The sequence below is a fragment of the Plectropomus leopardus genome, chromosome 16, assembly GCF_008729295.1.
Source record: "Plectropomus leopardus isolate mb chromosome 16, YSFRI_Pleo_2.0, whole genome shotgun sequence".
In the NCBI taxonomy this organism is placed as follows: Eukaryota; Metazoa; Chordata; class Actinopteri; order Perciformes; family Serranidae; genus Plectropomus; species Plectropomus leopardus.
The window spans coordinates 28,666,364-28,688,042 of NC_056478.1; the positions used below are offsets into that span (position 1 = coordinate 28,666,364).

Here is a 21,679-nt window from a genome sequence, read left to right on the forward strand (position 1 = left end):
CTCGTGAAAAATGCCGTGTGTCATCTTTCACCGTCATATTCCCGCTGTGTGCACCGACAGGAGGAGGAGGGAGTGAGGGGGAGCGCGAGGCCGCCGAACCAGCGAGCACGAGGGGGAGGGATCTGAGCGAGCAGCCACTTAGTGCGATTCTTCAACGGCCGTTGCGCACGTTCCACGGAGTACGCGCGCGCCTCCCGCAGGCACCAACGCAAAGCTCGCGCCGCGCTAACGATGTTGTGAATGAGGGGATAGAGTGACGTCAGCGGCCGAATGTCAACAATGTAGCGACTGAGAGTAGGCGTTCCAGTCGAGTGTAACAAACAGCGGAGACGGAGCGGCACGCTGCGCTGGATCACATACACACACGCGCGCGCGCAGTCGTATACACACGCACGCGCACACACGCAGCGGCAACAACAGATCGTAGAGTCGCGTACACACACACGGACGTTGTGTTTTTGTGAGAAATAAGCGAGAAGAAGTCACCTATCTGCAGCCCGGGAGGCTTTGAGGAAACGACAAAGCGAGTCATCATGTGAGAGAACTTAATGTGGGGAACGGACAAAAGGGCTGGAATACGAGCAAGAATAGAAAGTAAAAGGTGAGCTGCCATGCACGTTTCTCACTCTCCGATTTCGCTGTGTTGCTGAATTGTTCAATCTCAGCCTATTGTTGATTGCTCTCATAACCTCCCCGAGTTGCAAACTTGCATAAGTGTCGCAGCGGTGGGCTTCAGCCAGGAGAGTCCTCACTCTAACCTATGGAAGGAAAAAAAGTCACTTATAGAAAAAAACAAAACCGCATGCATGACTCTTGAAAGCTCGGCGGTGGTGCGAATATTGGAGGGTGTAATGTTTTGGGGTGTGAACGCGGGTTCGGGAGCGAAACAAACTCTGGACCACATCCTGTTATGCTTTGAGTCAATACGCCGTGTGCGCTCCCCCCTTTTGCTCTGTTTTTTTTTTTTTTTTTTTGCAAAAGTAGTGATCCCAGTGGAGGGTTAGGCATGCCACTGCTTCTACGAGGAAAAATAAAAAGAAGACTGCCGCTTGCAGTGTCATTAAACACCCCCGTCCGTCATCACCTTCATCAAATTAATTTGCAGCAATTATTGTTTTTTTAAATTATTGTAATATATATATATATATATATTATTACTCATAAATCGCATTGCATTTCAGCATTTGTTTCAGCTTTTCACAGTCTGAAAAAAAAATCAGTTATTACACCTGCTCATTAAAAGAAATCATCAAAATATTTGCTGTGTAAGGACGAGCCTTATTTGCTCCGACAGCCAATGGAATCAGTTCAGATCGCTCGACGGTGTCGTTTAAGAACCCTACATTTTCACTATCATTAACCCTTTGTGTTAATTTAAAAAAAATCGTGCGGAAGCCCAAACTCTGCCATTTTTCCCGAAAATTCTAGAGCGCATTAAGTTTTTGTTTCGGCTTTTTGTTTTGTATGAAGTGATATCAAAACAGCTGCGCCTTTACGCGCGGTCCTGCATTGTCATGTGGATGAGGTGCTGCAGTAGTGGCTTAGTCAGTCGCTGTCAGTCTTATTATGTAGCAGTCAGCGGTGGAGTAGTTGATTATACTATGATGCAAGTCGGTGATGAGAAGATAGGAGGAATAAAATATGATATTTTATGGGGGACAGCCCCTTTTTGGGGTGTTAAGAAATCCCTTAAAAACCAGTTTGACGGCACATGATTTTACGCACACAGGCCATAGACGTCTTAAAGACACCGATTCAGTATTCAGTGTGACTGTTTACATTATTTACAATAAGAATAAATCACCGGAGATTGTTTTTGCTTTGCTCGTGGAAAAAAAGGACTCATGTGTCCAAGCAGGCAGTGATGCGTCTTTGCGCGAAATGAGGCAGAGTTCATGTGTTTAATTCGGGTTGCTATTGTTTGATCGCCACGTGTTTGCAATGAGGTGCGTGGAATGATAAGGGAGTGGAGTGATGCTGCCATTAACGCGGTGATACAGCATTTTGAGGGAGCGGTGACATCCACGGCATCACAGCCTTTGTCTGTTTGTGCTGATGCAACGCGATGATGGCACTGAGGGGGGGCAGCATCACCGTCCCTCCTCAGCCATCCCTTCGCATCTTGTGTTTTTGCTGCTATTCTTTGGGAATTCTCACATTATTTTGATTACATTCCATAAATCTGCGCTTCAGGAGATTTTGAGCGCACGCTGAGAGGATGCGCGCGCGTCGTAGTAATATCTAAGCATTGACATTTGTGAAATGAAACCTGGCATCGCTCTGCTTTCACAACACGTGCATACAGCGGCAGCAGCACTCATGCGCAGTTTTACGCAGAGAGCCTTTTGTTCTGTACAGTAGCCCTGCTGCCTTTCTTTTCCCATGCATGGCAATCCCCCTGCTTATTGTAAAAGGAGGGGGGAGCAGGAGGAGGGGTGTCCAAAACTGTAAACCCCACAGTGACTCAGTCAGGCTTAAATGCCACTTCATCATATCTGCCAGGGCTTTTTTTCTCTTGCCTATATTATCACCAGCCGATCATATTTATCTCACTGCATTAGGATTCATTATTGTCTTTGTCTGTCCATAAAGACAGGAATAATATGACAAATGACCCCAGTTAGTATATTTTCTTCAGGACATCAGGACAATGGAAATAATTAATTAACATATTTTAACGTGAAAAGAGTCAATACAGACACATATCTCAAAAAACATTTTTCCTGTTGCAGTCTCTTTCAGATTGTTGCATTTGTGCTATTATTGTATAGTCTGCTGATGTGATGTGGAAAAAGACATTTTAATTTTTGAAGACATAGAATTTGATGGATTTTGTGATTTTGTGATTTATTTATTTTTTGTCTTGATGGGAATCTCAGATTTTGATCAAATCTTTAAATATTTTGCATGCATTGGAATTTTAAAGACTTTCTCAGCTGATACCTGCATCCAGAGAAGACCTATCCATTGAAGTCCAGTTATTTTTAGTCTACCGTGTATTCTATTACTCATAATAGCATTTTTTCTAGGCAGGTGTACACAAAAAATCCAACCAATACTACCATAACACTAAGGCTAGTTAGTTACTTTAGTCAATTACAAAATATATATTTCAATTATTTTAAGGCTATTGATATACAGTATATCATGCTGCCTGTATGCAAAATGACGTACAAAAAGAAAAAAATTGGTGGACTGTATTCCACCATTTACAGGCAAAACTGCTATTATTTATTTTTAATTAAAAATTCATCCCAGTGATTCGTTTGTTTGCACGTGGATTGTCAAACTGGTGTTGCTGTAGGCTACCCCGACCAGAAGCCGTTGCTTGACATCACTGACATCACATCACTTTTGCGCTGAAACGGTAACTGTGGAAAAAAATCAAATTTTGCCAAAAATCTTAAGCAATTGCATGAAGGAATGCAAGCATTTTTTGGTGAAAACAGGTTGATTAGTGACTGCAAATTAATATTAGCATTATGTATTAAAATGTTTAAATTAAAATGTTAAAATGCTAATTAATCTTAGCTGCCATAGCTAAGTTACCTTAAGTTAATTAGCCGCACCCAGAGACAGCAATGATGCTCAGGGACATATTTAACTTTCATTTATGTCTTATTATGTTATATTTCACAGGTAGCCTGTGTTATTGTTGTCCTACATGTATAAATACTGTGCATGGCATACTGTGAAGCTGTACTTGCTTATGATGAATCATCTAATAGGAAATTAGTTTAAAAAATAAGACATTTTTTTGGGGGGGGGGGCACATCAGATTTGGTCCCCTCTGTCATGACACCATTGCTACGGCCGTGGCTTAAACCCCAAATACCCCCTCAAAAAAACTACCAAAGAGATGACCTCAATGTCCAAAATGGGAGCCACAACCCTAATTGGGGTGTTCAGCGCTCTAAAAGGATTTTGTTTTGTTTAAGCATCCACAATTCATAACGATAAAAACTATGCACTAAACATTTTGTAACACTTTCAAGCTTCCCTTTTCTCTATTTTGTCCAGCTCCAACATTCTGTCCCAACTACAAGTGCATCAAAAGACCGCAGTGAAGTCCTTTTAAAAACAGATATGTCATTATCTTGTTATTATATAACAAGGACAACATCTCTCAAGTTGAGCTGGGCTTGGGAACATCTCAGTCTGAGCGAGGCTGTTTTGGGGATCTCGACATAATGAGTCCCTCAGGGTTCCAAGCCACAGCTGAAATCCCACACGGCAACAGGATCCCTCCGTGTGACCCTGCCAGCCCCCGCGCTCCCTCCCTCTTCAATGCTTTTCCATCCTGGTCTAGCTCCTCCAGCTTTCCGCTGAGCCCGTAGTAATCGCGCTTTATGTCGCTGAAGTTCCTATCAAGCTAATTAAAACGCTGATGACAAAAGAAGCCGCTCACGTTCAAAAGTAACCAAGCGCTTATGGGTTAATGATTCATGAAATTGCAGTTGGAGTAGGATGTGATACAGTGATCTCTCTTTATGCGATCCCACGTGGATTTCTGCAGATCTCAGCTGCCCCCCCCCCCCCATTATTTTTTATGAACAGTAAAAGAAAAGCAGCTTCTCCTTAAAAGCAGCGAACAAAAAAACTGCAAATCCCCGTCCCTCGCATGGATTTTTTTTTTTTTCCTCTCCGCATCATTAAAGGATCGTTTGCATCACTGAGGATATTTGAGTAACCCCCACCAGCTCAATTCAACATCCCAAGTCAGTGCCTTGGCTGGAAAAAAAAGAGAAAAAAAAACATGTTCCCATAGCTCTCCCACGTCAGCACAAAGGCATGTTTGACTGGGCTGCTGCCAGTGTGAGGCGTCCATAGAGCAGCAGAGAAATCTAAGATCCTGCATTTTACACCAAGGGCTATTGTTTCTCATTCTCTCTCTTTCTTTCTCTCTCTCTCTCTCTTGTGATCCCTTCTTCTCTCCGTCATATCATGGCTGCTCATTCCTCCTCTCCCGCCGTTCTCGGCAGCGACGTGCACTGGCACTGTCGCTCACCATGTGAAATCAGCTTGCATTATCCCGGCAGCTGCCATCAGTCTGCGGTTGCAGAGTCAGTGCCTGTCTGTGTGTTTGCTGAAAACACTTTGCCAAGAAGCTATCAAACTCTAAAACACCACAGGCAGATTCCTGATTGTTCTGTTTTTTATTTTTTTTTTAAATTCCTTGTCTCTCGTGTTGCCTGTTAGAAATTATCAAGACACGTAAATCATCCCGATGATTGCGTCAAACATATTTGATGATCTCACAGACTGGTCTGGCAGCCTGGAGCTGAGAGCTTTGCCTTCTAAACTCTCGAGTTAATCCTCTTTAGAAACCCATCCTGTGGTCATCCTCAAGTTTACAATTGTGCAAAAACACATTGAGCTAATGAAATGATGCACATCTGGTCCTAATAGCTGTGGAGAATAAAACAGAAGGGTGGGAGAGTGGAGAGCACGAGCTTTAGTAGTTGTAGAGGCAGTTTGGAAGAATGGGCTGTGTGTAAAGTGGCGCTCAGTGAATGGAGAGAAAACATTTAGTGCAGTGTAATGACCTGTTTGTATTGGATTAGTGCAGCACTACTACTACTACTGGCGAGGCACTGGAGAGCGTCGCTGAAGTCTGTGTTTAAGGTCGCACACAATGAGCTTTTCAGTTTCAGTTCTGAGTTTCATATCAGAAATTACATTTTGCTTCTGTGTTTATTACAGTAAAAGTCTGAGTTTGTTCTTGGCGTTAGGGCTGAAGATATGAAGAAAATCAAATAAATGAGACTTACGACACATAATCATCAGTAATGTGGATATAATGACTGAGTGAAGGCGAATAAATGAACAGTCTTGTGAGTTCAGGAAATGATTGCAGTACACTTTAGAATTTGTTTTTTTTTGACATGATGGTGGGACCCTGGATGAAAATAAAGCACAGTTTCGGATGGGTTACAAATGTAAGTCTGAGCTCAGAATTTTCAAATTCTACAAACTTACTTTTTTTAAAGTTAAATTCACCAGTCATCAAATCGAATTCAGATTTTGTTTCATTCCATTTTTCTAAAATTCCTCTTTTTTAATTTTTTTTTCTGTAATTCTTTGAATCTCATAAAAACCAAACTGAGAAGTTTCATTCTTCTGTATTCGTTTTAAGAAACTTAACTGTGTTCATATGGCCCTGACTTCTGATAATAAATGCAAATTAAACATAAACATTTGTATTCCTTGGCTTAACTTAAAAAAAAAAGACTTTGATCAAAAATTTGATGTTTTCTTTTTTTTCAGAAATTTTAAGAACTGACTTAAATCAAAGATGTATTTTCTTTTTTTTCTTTAGATGTCTGACAGTCAGAACATTCTGACTGATAGGAATTGAGAATTTTTACTGCAGTTGATTAAATAGAAAATTCTTAAATTCTTCTAATTTTGGAATTCAGTAAGATAAATTTAGAATTCTGTAAAAAGGGTTGTTTTTTTAATAACTCTCTGAAATTACTCCCCTGTTCACTAACTGCTCACTACATAATAGACACTCACTACTTTAATTTTTGACACAAATTGTCATCATTTTGGGTCATCAGTGACAGCTGCCGTGCCACTTAATTCTTTTAATATCTGTGTAACGCTGAGCATTGCTTTGTGAGATTGTTGTTGCATTGTGATCCTCAGACACCGGATGTCAGTCTCAATTTCTCCTTTTGTACATTTTCTACTCCCATACTTACGTTTTCAGAATTAATTTGAGAAAAGAATCATTTGTATTCATGTGGCCCTAAATACCTGTCAATATTCCTTTTATCATTTGGACATTTCAGTAGTGAAATTGTCACTGGGACAACTATCATGATTAAAAATAGCTGTGAAACTTGTGTTATGGCTGTTTCGCTCCTGTACACTCGGTGCTGCATGAAACACACGCCTCCATACTGAAGCGAGTGCTTTGATGCTGAAGAGTCTGCATGTTGTTTTATACTCCACTGACTTGTGTGTGGTCTTTCTTTTACTATTCCAAGTGTCACACAATGAATGACATGTGCTACAGCCCCCCCCCCCAGAGAAATGGCGTCCAGAGAGTAGCATCAAGTGCTTTCAGTGAGTCTTGATATTCACCTTGGTAACAGTAACAGAGCCATTACCGCGGCATGGAGCTCAGCTGGCTCCTCCATATATTCATGTTGGATTTTCTTCGGGTTGCTCAGGTTATTCATAGTAAACACTGTTGTCTGTGTGGTCCCCGGTGCCCACCCCACCCGCCCTCGCCGCCACCATAGAAATTATATGCATACCATATCAAATTAGAGCAGTTTGCTATGAAAATGAGGCGGTGTAAACAGAGTGTGTCTCCAGGGTTAAGCCTCCTCTGGTGTTTGCAGCTCCTCTCAGAGTCCCCCTGGGAAGCACACAGTAGTAGCTCCAATTTAAAGTCCTCCTTTTGTCTGTCAGCACTTTTCTCTGTGCAGCTGCTGACTCACACATAAAGTGGAAGCTCTCACTGACCAGAGAACAGATGCAGCTACACCGCTGCTTCACTCCGTCCACCTTAAACCCCAATCACACATCCAGTGTCACTCTGAGCCTTTTCATTTATTGCAGTGCATTTCAGTATAGTTGTGATGCATCATTCTTATGTGTGAAATGGTTAAATTATTACTCTGCAGACAATATTTCTAGTTGAAGGTCCATTTAGAAGCTGCTCTGGATCTTTTAACCCTTAGGGACTGTTAAGGTGCATTTTACCTGCTTTTCACTCTTCATTTTTTGATAGTTTTGGCTGTGTTCATGCATATGGCATACATTTTGGAAAGTTTGTGTGTTTTTGTTTAATTTTGGAATTTCTGGCTCAGCTCTTACAATAAGTCTACTGCAATTTTTTGAACCCACAGCCATCAAAGCATAAAAATATGTATTGTATTACTTCTGGGTGTCATTTTGGCCTTTTCCCCTTTCATTTGTAATTGTTACTATTTTCCATCCAATGACATCATTTTTACCATATGGAGAAAAAACATGCTTTTTCCACTAGGTGCAAAGTCACAAGCGATGTTGCTGCTAGTCATTGACATATCCCACGCTGTGATAATAATTAAAAAAAAAATCTACTAGTGATATCATGACAGACACCTGGCACTTGAAGGGTTAAAATTATGAAAATGAATACATATTTTATATTTATGATTAAGACTTGCGTTGGTTAAAAATTGAACTCAATAAAATTATAGAAAAGTATTAATGTATAATATTTTTTAAAGCTTGATTTTGAAAAGTGCATTTTGTGGGCAGAGTGATACGAGTGTGTGTAATATTAAAGCATGCCCTAAGGGTTAATCATAAGCAGATGAAGATCATGTGATATGATTGAAAACTCCAGAACAACTACTGGAAACAACTGGAGGGGAGATGTTTCATCAGCTGTTTTTAAGGTCAAGAACTTTGAAACCTAACATTACCTACCCGACCATTACCAATACATGTATGAAAATATGATTTTGCTAATAATGCTTCTATTTCCCCTAAATAATTGTTTTTAATAAGTCAATCTAATAAATGTCAGTTTTAAAAGTTAAATAACATGACACAATTTGGCCACCATAGTAGTAATCATAATAATTAACATAATATTTATCTTGTTAATTCAGAACAGAAATTGCAGTTTTTTTAATTAGACATAATTTAAGAGAATTCTGAGATAAAATCCCCCTAATTCAGAAAAACAAGGATTTACAAGATAATAATAATAATAATAATAATTAATAATAATAATAATAATATAATAATAATAATAATAATAATAATAATTATTATTATTATTATTATTATCATTATTATTATCTCTTGTTATGTGTGTTAAATTGAGAAAGTCTCCACCAAGGCAAAGGGCTAATAATTGTCTACTTTTATTTTATGGTAAATGTTAAAAAAAAAAAAAAAACAACAAACAAAAACACTAAACAACACACACAACTAATAGGGTAAATGTATTATGGGAAATAATAAAAATAAATAAATTCATTAAAGGAAGCATTATAATGAAATTTTAATAGTATAAAATAACATTTTTTTATTTTACTTTTGTGAAGTCTAAAGAATGTATTAATCTGTATGTGTGGTACGAGTTTAGTGACATAAAAGTAAATATACTAAGATAAGATAAAATATGATAAGCCTTTTGTGAAATGTAGGTGTTGAGAAAGCACAAGAACAGAAATAAGTACAGAAATACAGAGAGAAAAAAAACAAAATATATGAAATAAAGAAAAGATTTTAAAAATGGAAACGGAAGAAGCTTAAAAATTCAGATACTTTCCTTCGGTTACACCAGAACTTAAAAGTTGCAGTAATGCGAACAAGCTTACGTAAAGTGCTTGAAGTCTGCACATTCGTGCGTGAAACAGATGCCCAAAAACAACAAATTTAAGTAAGAGAGCTGCTGCCGACCACTCCTGTGGTAAAGTCATAGATTATATATTTTTACCTTACATTAGAGTGCACAAAATCTAAGACTGAAAAAAAAGTTTTGTTGATTTGTTAAACTAACAGAACATGTACCAACTTGTGCTCCTGCAACTTTTGTCAAATGACACCTGACATATGTCTTTAAATACATCCGCTTTTGAGAGAATACAGGTTTTAGTAGTTGGCCAGGAATATTTCTGTTTCTAAATATATAAAGACGTGTGTGTACATGATGTCAGAGTGAAAAGCGTTAGTCCTGCACAGGCAGAAGAATGCTGCTGTGTTCCTTTCCTCTGAAGTTTGAGGTCATATCCTTATGTGACACCCTTTGTTCTGTTTGCTGACATTCAAGTGCGCACTGCAACAATAAAAAGCTTGCCAGTGCTGCTGCAATCATCACTGTTTTCTCTGTTATTATTTGACAGATGCCACAGTTACATATTGTGTTGGTGAGGAAAAAGATTCTTAGCTATAAAACAATTGAGTATTTATGGTTTGTGATTATGCAAGACAGACTCTTGTATGCAGCAGGAAGGATTGGGTTCATGTTGACTGTGATAAATCTCGGTATCAGAGTTTATTTAAGGCCATTTGTGACCGCAGCTTAATGGCATTCTGTCACTTAATATGTGTATGCTGGAGCAATACTCTTTCTTATCATTCTTTTCTTCCAAGAGCAAATACTCAGAGTCCAGGTATCGCTTTGTAGAACTCAACCAATACATTGTTGTTGTTTTTTCTAATTTCGTTCAGCACGGCCAAAACTCGTTGTGAGTTTGTTTTTTTTTTTCTCAGCAGCAGTTTGAGAAGTTTGACATGTGGGGTGGATAATTGATCTCTTGATCCAGTCAGATCAATGGATAAAAGGAGCAGCTGCAGAGGCGAGTGAAAGCAAACTTTTAGACCTAGTGCAACAAACGTTAGTTTCACTTTCAACAACATCTTCTCATTGAACTAGTTGTATGATATCCTACAAAATGCCTGCACAGTTTGTATGATGTCACTCAAATTAGCTCCCAATAAATCATGTGACATTCTTAATGTACAGTTACGTAAGTAATGTACGGAGATTACGTTTAGGCAATAAAAGTTAGTTAGTTAGTTCCATTCTGAGATTGTGTTTCATTAAATAACTGAAAGGTATATATACTCCAATAGCAACTTAATGAACAGTCCAGCTCCAAAACTATAAACCAATCTGTGCATTTGTTTTAACTGTGGCGGGCTGCCATAAATAAGTGAATGTGTGGGAAACCGTGCTGTTCCTTTTTTAAATAATTATCACTTGAAATTGTTAACCTTAACCTATTGAAACCTGAATCAGCATTGTTTTTCTTGTGCTGCATTCAGATGCCTTCACAAGACCTAGCAAGAACTGTTTGGCAAGTGCAGGAAATAAGAAGATTTGGAAAATTATTGAAAAAAAAAGCTTGAGAAAATGTTAAATTAACTATTTCTACCGTGATCAAAATTATATATTTAAAATTGATAGCGTTTTTTCAGGTAATTTCATTATTTTTATTTTTTTTTTTTTTTTACAAATTTTTGGGTAATTTTCTCTAAAGTTGGTCATTGCATTTTTTTCCTGTTTTTGAATAAATCAAGCTAAGGTTTCAAATGGTTAATTGCTATGTTGTTTTACTATTTAAAATGGGAAAAGTGCTATTTCAGTCATCTTTAATGATGTTTATTCTAAAGAAGTACATTGGCCTCAAAGTCCTGTATCAGGCGGGCACATTTTTTTTGCACATCCTACCTTCGGCACCGTTCTCAGATTCCTCACTTCCCTGCCAAAAGCCATTCTCTGTGTTTTCCAATGAGCCTTACTGAGTTACAAATGCAGCTAGTTCCCATCTTGCTCGAGGGCTGGACGTTTCCTGCCAAGGTCGTTTTGCCCCCCCCCCACCTCTCTCTCTCTCCGTCCTCTGGGTCGATGGGAAAAAGAAGTGGCGCTCAGTCAAGCATAGTGGAAGGTATTTCAAACAATCAGCGGATTCCTGGTACAGGGAGTGAGATCATTGTTTTAGTAAAGGAGGGGAGGGAGCTGGGATGACCCTAGTGCCAGGACGCTGTTGTCCGTCCATCGCTGGGGCCGCTCAGTGATCGCTGTGAACTTGGAGGTGACACCGGCTGGGGCAGAGGTCAGGATTCCTCCCTAGATGGATTTATTTGTACTGCTTTGCACATCAGAGACACCCTGCAAAAACAAAACACTCCCATTGTGTCTGTGAGGCATGTTAACATGGAGCTCTGACATCTGCGCCTGATGAACGCTGTATAAATAGAAAATAATAGGCATGCTCCTCTGAGATCGGAGTAAACAAAGTGTCAGCAAAGAACTATTGATCACTCAATACTCACAACAATACGATCTATTGTTTGTTTTGTGAGCTCACAGAAGAAATGACATGAGAAGCGCTCTTGGTTCATGTACATCATTATCGCTGCATAATCTTGAAAACATGAGATCATGAACTCGACTGCAAAACATCCATCTTTAAAGCGACAGTTCACTCAAAGTACAGCAAATCCCATTTCTTCATTTACCCTAATGGTATCTCTGCATGCAGATAGTGTGGTTTTATTCTACCTTAACCCCAAAACAATGTAGGTAAAGTTGGATGATTGCTTGCTTTTGTATCAGAATGGCAATTTTAAGTGCAGTTTACAAATCACAAGAGACACACTGTTGCCAATAAATATACTCAGCTGTCACTAATTAATTCTGTAAGTTGGACAAACTACAGAATAACATTCTTAACGCTTACCAGTATCACAGACTTGGCACAAAATGTTTTTGTTTCTTCTAAAAAAGAACAATAACATCACCCTGTTTCACTTTGATGTTGCAAAGAATAGAATGGACTCTATGGATTTCCTCTTCAGAAGACCAACAACATTTTGCAGGCTTTACATACACATACCTATGAAAAGAAATGCACTATTTTCAGTATATAACACAAACAATAAGATGATAGACTGTGATCGCATGACCTATGCACTGCAAGTATGAAGGGAGAAAAAGAGGAAGTCAGAGCAACAAAGACTGTGTACGGAGGAAGGTCGGGATGGTGGACAGGTCAAACAAACACAGGACTTTGACACATGAGGCAAAGGTTTGTGTCCTATGTGAAACCAAAAGTCAGTCTTGAGCCAGGGTTTCCCACACATTCATTTATTTGTGGTGGACTGCTAGAAATAAGTTTGCATTCACTCACTATGCATTCAGCTTCTCCTCTAATTTATTGATCTGATCAGCTCTGACCAGATCACCTGATCAGTTATCCACATTGCGACTTAAACTACTGCTCATGGTGAGTTTTGCCTTAACTGCGTCCACAAACCTGCAAAAAAATTTGGAGAGGAGGCACAGAATGCTAAAAATTATTTTATATTTTATATACTGGATATTGAACACATACATTACATAGACCTACATAAAAGAATCATTTGCATGTGTTCGGAATAGTGTGAAACAAAGTGAACTTTGAGTCATTTTAAGGAACGTGCTCACCATGTTTATTTGTCTAAACCTAACTTAAGTAACTTGACTTGCTTAAACCTTGCTTAAACATAACCTATGTAATTTAAATCAAGTAGGAAATTTTCCATTGCGCCATAGTATGTAAGGTCACTCATGGGCCGCCAATTCGTTAGATATCATACAAACCATTGTATGTGCATGAGGATGTTGTATGAGGACTTACTACTTTATATGTGCATAAAAGAAAACAAAGGAATACAGGTCGAGTGGTATTGGTTGTGTTAATCCATAAGATTTCATGCATGTGTGCATAACTTTTCATAAGACATCATACAAACTGTTGGATATTTTTCTGTCATAGGATTCCAAGGCATGACCCGCCTTACTCTCCCTCTGATTGGTTAGTATTTGTGGCCTTCGTGGCTTGTGGTGGGTAGGTTTAGACAACACAAGTGGGATTAGTGAGGGTTAGCGTAAAAGTGAGATTTGGCCAATCAGAGGCAGAGTAGGGCAAAGAGAAAAAAGAGAAATCAACAGCAACATTTTTCCAGAGAGAATATATTAATACTTGTAAACTTCTTTCATAGAAAGTAATTCCAACCAACACCATCTACACGTCTTGATACCACAAAATGAGAATACTTGTTTTTTGGGGGGTTTAAAGGGGGGGTGGACCACCCACTTAACGACTGCTTGCATTTTGAGGGGGTTTACAGCAAACCCAATCATATCTTCATTGCTGTTGTTGACGCAGTGGAGTGTAAAACAACAAAGCGTGTTGAGTGTGCGGTTTGGTAAAGAAGTGCAGCTGTACAGGAGTTTGTGTGAGGGAGGAGACGTGGGTTGGAGGGGGGACATCCTGTGAGACCAGCACAGGTGGTTGGGAGGGGGGGGGTTGTGGGCGTGGAAGTGCAGTAATGTGCCCACTTCCTGCACCGAGCCCCTGTGCTGTACTGTAAAACAGTAAGCCTACAACGAGATCAGCAGGATTTGCTGGTGGTGGCTTCCTGCCATTTCACAGCAGGCATCCATAGGTGGAGATCCTGTCTGTGCACTCTAGTGTCCCACTGTGCCTCGTACTTTTCCTTATGATCCTTTTTTTTCTTCTAATCATGGCACAGGAAAACCAACAACCAAGGAAAGGAACATTTATTCTAAAGCAAGAAAAAGCTGTCAAATGAAAGCGTAAAAAAGCCTGTGCGCATGACGTTTACCCCAATGGCTTTTCCATTTGTTGCACACAGATGTGGAATGGAAAACATGAAAGTAGATGTGTTGGGTTAAATCCATGTATACAGCCCTTCCTGTGGGGGAGTAATCTGTGCGTGGATACTTGTCAGCCAGGTTTATGCTGATTTCATCCTGTAATTTCAACTGAATGAGCTTATAAAAACATAATGATCGGAGGTCCTCTCAGGGCATGTTTGGAGCACTGCAGTCATACTTTGGAGTTCATTGCTGTTGATGGGAGCCATGCCATTCTAGCTTGGATGGCACTAAAGAAAACCCTACAGTTCTCTAAGTCAACCTCATTTGGGGTTTTTAGATGTGTTAATAGACTAATTATTGGTTCATTGACATTTCTGCTTAAAAGCAGAGTTTTATTGAACAATTCTGTAAAATCTCAGGTTCTGTTCAGCAATTATGCTTTGGAACACTCCCACCAATGATGACTGCTTGTAGGGAGTATGATGTGGATCCAGATCTATCTGGAAAAAAGTTCTAATCTTTTGCCGTGAGAAACTTATCCATAGTCAGTGTTTTACATAGAGTAGATGGCGATTGTTAAGCTCCAAGTTTGGAGAAGCAGGCAGGATGTAGACACAGAAGCAAAGCATCAAAGTCAGTGGTTTAATTTATTTTAGCCACCTTAAAATATCCATATCAGTTTTTGTGTATGCTACATTGAAGGTATTTCGTCCACTTTACCTTTCCATCAGACAGCTAGTTCTGATGGGCCTCAGTTAACAGCTTCAGTTCTCCATCTATGCTCTTGTCAAAGTCACCAGACGCCACTGACAAAAACAATGATTTAACCTTGATGAACACGGGAGTTGCTGGTGGTTGAGTTGATGCGTTAAGTATAATAAGGACTTAAAGGCTGGAATTATCATTCTGCAGAGATATACATACACATATGCAAGCTTCAAAACAGATAAATGTATACATGATAACATTTTTGTGCCTGGTTTTCTACATGCAGTCTGTAGAAGCGTGCTCCAGCGTTTAGTGTGAAAACTAATTTCACACTAACTTGAGTTTACATCCATTTGTGTCGGAAGTATCCAGTTAAACAGTCTTTATTGGTATTAGCGCCATAGATCTAAGAAACTGTTAACCCAAGTATTGAGTTTGAAAAGCTGCCTAGAGACAGCAAGGTTTTAGCTAACAGCACCATAGAAATTGCATTTTAGCAAAAAATAAGTTTTGTTAAGTTTGAGCATGATGTAAATCATGATCATCATAATGATCAGCGTTTCTTTTTTCTTTGTTTGTTTATTGCCTACAACATTTTAATGAATTGATACATATCTAGAATACCACTAGTGACAAATAAGCAGCAAAACTGTAAATGTCATGGTTATAGTTAGGACTAAAAATGAGAGGAAATGACCCCAGAGCATAAAGTTTAATAGGCATCAGAGGACGGATGTTGACATCTGATAGCCAGCAGTTAGTCATTCTTGCAACACTTCAGGTCATAAAAGGTGTTTTTAATGGTGTGACATCCAGAGGAGGTAAATTATGACAAAAACCACACAGTCAGTTTGAGCCAGTCAGGAAGTGTGAACCGAAATGACCCGAATGAACTCTGTAGCGGCACAGGAAAGTAACAGTAGGTGTGATCTAAGTTCATGGTCAGTTCAGTAGGTGTCCACCTGTGTGTCCTCTGGCCTGCAGCGAGTGAGCGTACTCTTGCTGTGTACCTGCAGCGGTCACATGGCGCCCTGTGCAGCCCATCGTCCGGGCCATGTCATTGAGGACAGATGGTGAAAGGTCAACAAGGCAGAGTTGTGGACGGTTCACTGTTGATTGAGTCACAAGATCTGTGTCAGCCAAGCATGTCAAAACAGACCTGCCTCTGACCTTTGAACCATTTACTCGGTTTTTATGATTCATTTCTCTAACAAGACTTTACGTTTTTAACACACTACGCTGATGGAAATAAACATTTTTTTTCTATTAAGAACCGACTGCCAAACAATTTGCATACATTTATTGCTAGTTTTAACTCTTTGTCAGTTTGTGACACCCTGTAGGAGCCTACAGACAAACTTAAGTCAGTACCAATGATGTCTTAAGGGTTTAAGAAAACAGAATAATTGGCAAGAGAGTAGAGAAGAAGAAAGATTGAGCAACAAAGGCAGACACAGGGAGAGTTAGTGAGAGTGGAGATCAGTAGTCATGGCTGCATGAGAGGATGGAGGAGTCGGCCATTTAGATGGATTACAGTAGCACAGCTTCCCTTTCATCTCACTCAGGGATTGTGTCTGGAGGGGAGGAAGCAAATTGGTTCTCATCATGCTTAGCAAGTGCTGCTCACTCTGATTCTGATAGCCGAGTCTGTTTGAACACTGTGATGTATATTCCTCCAGGATGATGTACAAGAGGAACATTTATACCGTTCTTTAAGGCGACTATCACAGTCATCTTCTCCTCCAAGAGCACAGCGACAGGCCGCAAACAGGCCAATCTGTCACGCTCGGCTCTGCTCAGCTTTCCAAAATGTGATTCATCAGCGGACTGCTGTAACCATTGTGATATCTGTGTCACAAACGTGCAGCTGCGAGCACGTTCAGGTCGAGCCGTGCGATTCTTATCAGTTGGCACCAGTAGCAGAAGAAGAAGAAAAAGAGAAAAAGGAGATTTCACAGCTGATTTGAATCTGAGAGTGAAGGATTATTTTAACCACCAGCGCACACAGAGACGCAATGCTGTTAGCTCTCGCTACAGTGCAGTCATAAATTACCTTAGACAGTCTTTAACAACGGTGATGTGACTCCGGCTCGGCTGTCTGGCTAGATTTTGAAATGCAAAATAACATAATATAACGTAATATACACGATTGTAGTTAATTCTGTTCTTAATTTATGTATAAATTGTTTTTAAATAATGTATACATTAATTTAGTGTTCATTCTTGACCTTAGAAATGGCAGTTTGACGACTAGCTTTTTAAAGAGCTTACAATCGCAGCACATGGCCGTCATTCAGTAGGTTTCGTTTCAAAGCTGAGGACAAACGTATGAAATGAGAGAGGAGGAGAGTCCTCTGTTCAGAAAATTTTGAAGATCAAACACTCAATTTCCTGCGTCCCGGTGAATTTTTATGCACCAATTTGTGCCCTTTCTGCATTCATTTATGGTGTAAAGGTATTAAAATTTTGTCAAGATAAAAGTCCTCTGTTACTTTCATGTTTCCCCTGCGTCTTCCCGCCCAAAATTGTACATCTCAGCCTTCATCTGTGAATCATCTGTGCTTTTACGAAAACTGGGTTACTGGTGACGATTATGAGATACAACTGAACATCCCATTGTCAAATCTACAATTCTTTATCCTCAATATGAGAAAAATATGAAATAGCCATTGTAATTTCAACAAATGCATATTTCTCTTTTACTTATTTTGTCCAACCAAAAACTGAAAAACTGAAAAAGATGTAATGATACAAAAATAAGAAGAACAGCAATTCCTCATTTATGAGAAACAAATATTTGATATTTTTGTTTACCAGAGCATTTTCTGCGATCAATATTTTTTCTCAGCATTGATTAGTTGGAGATTTTATTACATTTATTGAGAGCAAATTTAACCTTGAGGTGCAGTGATGTGACACATTTTTATAAAAGGAGATTTGTGAAAAAAGATATTTGTAGTTTTTATATGTGAGAAGTTTGTCTGTAATATAAAATGTCTGTGTATTGTAGGCCCTATATATATATATATATATTGGTCTATATAATGGGAAAAATGTTTCCCAAAGCCAAAGATAACGTTCTGCAATGTCTTGGTTTGGCCCAATGTCAGAGATATCTATTCAACTGTCATAGAGGAGTAAACATTTAATAAGCTGGAATCAGAAAATTTTGACTTGGAAAAAAAAAAAGATTAGGATTAATTTAATAGCTGAAAACTAATCAATTGATAAATTTATCGTAGCTGCACTCTCTTTAAGTCAGTCATTTCATAAAAGCTTAATGTCTCTTGTTTAAAAGGAAATTAGCTTGGATAAACTTATTTACTTATTTTGGAAATTAACTTGAATAACCTTAATTACTTATTGTGATGAACAAATTTTTTCAAGTTTTACAAGTTTTTCTTCCCTGTAAGTAGATTAATCCTCCCTTCTTTCCTTTGTTTGTGATTTTGGATTCCAGAAAAGTTTTAAAACAAGCAAACTTTGAACTTGAAAGCAGACATATTGCCATCTACATTCAGGTATTATGAGAAGTTTTAACTCGTTCTTAAAACCCTAATTCAAAAACCATAAGTGACTGAGTTTGTGCTTAAATGCTTCACTTATGTCCTCATCCTCAATCATCCCTCCCTGTCTTTCCATAGATTTTATGAGAAATCTAAATAATTAGAAGTTTTCTAATATTGTTTTGTAAAGGGACACATGATAATGTAATGATATCTGAAAAAAAACACTTTGCTTTCAGCCCTAAAATCTGTGTTTGGCTTCTTTACAATTAAAAGATGTAGTGAATGGACTGTTGTATGTGAGATTGCATGAGTAATTGTGGATGATAGGACGGTCTGTCTTCATGCTGCAGGGACGTCCTCCCCGTGCACCACCGACCTGCCAATCATGCACCTGACCTCGCTTCTTTCTGACTGATAGTGATGCGTCAGTGTGACTGTATACGCTGCTCGTGGATAAATGATCACTAATCACCATCGGGAGATGAAGGACGAGTCTGTAAGTAGCACTAAATACATACTCCACCTGTTGTTTTTACATGTCAAAACATTACTTTGTGTTGGCAGGAAGGCTGTTTTTTTTTTATTTTTTCCTGTTGTGGTTAGAATGTGTGAAGCCGAGGCAAACATTTGTCACGGTGACAAACACAAACAGAAATGCAGACGGTGCTGTTGTCGAATTGCTCTAATTTTATACCCACATTTATTCAATATAAAAATGTATAATACCAGTAGCAGCAAGACTTATCTATTTATTTTGTTGAAAAATAATAAATGGATCCCTTTGTGTTTTGAATTTAAAAAGTTTACTATATTAAATTTCAATTTAGTATAGTAAATTTCTCCTGAAAACTGATCATTTGAAGGCTCTAAAAGGCTGATAATATTACTCTGCTCTCTTAAACAACATGACACAACTGCACAGTTTAAAACTAATAAATTGTGCGCATTTCCATTTATAACTAACTGTTGCAAAGGAAATAAAGCTTCCCTCTCTGACTTCCTTTGCAGGTGCTAGAATAGCAGCTGTAGTAGACTTAATATTCAATGTTAATTGATCCAACTGTGACTTTCATTCTTTCCTGTGCCAGCGTAAATCTTTAACAAGCCACATAACCATTAAAACTCACAAAAAAAAAGGAGGAAACCCTACATTTTCAACCCTTTCTCCCCTGATAGTAACTCCTGGTAAAATATCCCACTGAATATACGCTTGTTAAAAGGGAAACCATAACTCTGAAGTGACATGCTGCTCACAGATCTTTTTATGGCAGCTCTCACGTGTATATGAAGTCAGAAAGCTTATCCCTGCTTTTGTTAAGAGTCTACTAGCAAACACAAAGGCGTTCTTTGTACCGGAGCTGTTAGTCTCATAGCCAGAGTTTGTGGCTTAGGGTATATAGTAGGGTTAAAGCTGCTGTAGTAAGAGTTCAAGTTGTCAGAGAGCTAAGCCCAGACCACGTGGAGGGCTGGCATTTGTGTGTCGCGCCCTGAGACTAGCTCAACATGGAGGCTGTTGGCGGCTGTGGCATGCTGCTCTGGCCTATGAGTCCTGGACCTCCCACTGTAGAATACATATATGGGAATGTCCAACTGAAATCATACTTCAGCTTTTGCTGAAAGGTCTTTATATACTCTATCTCCTTGGTGTTTGTTTGTTGTGTTATTTGGTTAACATTGTAATTACCAAAAAGAAGAAATTTAACTTTCTTTGGACTGCTTTAATGTTCTGTGCTGACTGATGATATTGGTGCTGTAATTTGACAAGTGAGATATCTCTGAGTGAGACCTAAAATGGTTTGACTTGACAATTACTTCAATCTCAACAGCCTTTTAGGCCAGTCCATGATGTCTCAGGGGTTACAGGAGAATTCACTCAAATAGATTAAAACTTCACCTGCCAAAATGACCATTTGGTTATCAATAACTCTCCCTTTCTTATGTTGAATTCCTGAGGAAAACATTGTTTTTCTTACATGCCTCAATGGTGAATGAATAATTCAAAAACACAAGAACAAGAATCCAAAAACTCCAAAAAATTCTTGATGAATTTAAGTCATAGGGGTCCACATTTAACAATGGCAAAACTACATGAAAACATCTGTTTACAAACTCTCACATAACTTGTGCAGTATCATCCAAGTCTTATTTATCTAATTGTATGCTCAGTATTTCCAAACAGATAACCCTTTCCAACGGCGAACTGAAGTAAAAGTGAAATGTAAATTATGCTCTCTTCAAAGCCAGACTCCATTGGCAAAAACAGTAATTATACCTCACTGTACATGGGAGCTGCTGAGGCAGCAGTAGACCAGCAGTTAGTTAGTTTGTGTTACTGTGTGACTTAAGTGCTTTAAAAGGTTACTTCTGTTTCACTTAAGTCACACAATAACACTTAGTACCTAACAGTGTTTTAGGCAGCAGTAGACCAGCAGCTCTCATGTTCAGTGGGGTGAATTTACTGCTCTTGCCAATTGAGTCTGGCTTTTCAGAACGCATACATAACTTTCACTTTTAGTTCAGTTTCCCGTCAGAGAGGACTGTCTGTTTTGGATGTTCTGAGCGTACAACTGGATAAATTGATAATACTGGGTGAGTTTTTTGGGAGTTCGTAAACTGATGTTATGAAATAGTTTCGTTGTTTTTTTGCTTCAATTCATCAAGACTTTTTTTCTGTTCTTGGATTCTTCGTTCACTGTGGAGGCATGCAAGAAAACAGTTTTCTCCTCAAATTCAAAGTAACATTGGGTTAGTGACTGATACACATACTGTAATTATGTGGTTAAAGTACTCCTTTATATTAGTCTTTTACATTACCATTGAGACCTAGTAGAACCTCTTTCCAAGGCTGCATAAACATTTTAATGCAGTCTCTTTAGGTTGTTCAACATTTCTTAACTGTTCTACCTAAGGGTGTAAGAAATGCCTCAAACAGGAAGCTTAAATCCTGAATGACTTCCTTCTTCCCGTTCTTGCTCAGGCCAACTGAATAATGTGTGGTTGTTAAAACAATGTGTAGCAAAAAAAACTGAAGAAAAAGGAGCAAAACTGTAGAAGGAGACGAACATGCCAAAAGAAAAAAAAATAAATGTAAGTTCTTGTCATGTCTAAGGCAACAAATGTGTCCAACACATGTTTGTTATTGATGATATTGTGTAATAGAGTGCAGACTTAAGATGTTTTGTTTGGATTAAGTGGGGTTATATGAGGTACTTATCCATTGTTAGTATATTACTTACAGTAGATGGTGGTTAGCATGTCCTCAGTTTGAACAAGCAGGCAAGAGGACGGACACAGCAGCCAAATGTATTTCAGCCAGCCCCCCAAATAAGTTAGT

At 38.7% G+C, this 21,679-nt stretch overlaps 1 protein-coding gene across 1 annotated transcript in view; it reads left to right on the plus strand.

Annotated features, from left to right (window-relative positions):
* The first annotated feature begins 326 nt into the window (after positions 1–326).
* Positions 327–21,679, plus strand: part of bach2b (BTB and CNC homology 1, basic leucine zipper transcription factor 2b) — a 118,635-nt gene continuing 97,282 nt past the window's right edge. The window contains exons 1-2 of the mRNA XM_042504051.1: positions 327–601; positions 18,696–18,841. Coding sequence (XP_042359985.1) covers positions 18,803–18,841 — 39 coding nt within the window. The 5' untranslated portion in view covers positions 327–601; positions 18,696–18,802. The remainder of the gene's footprint in view (positions 602–18,695; positions 18,842–21,679) is intronic.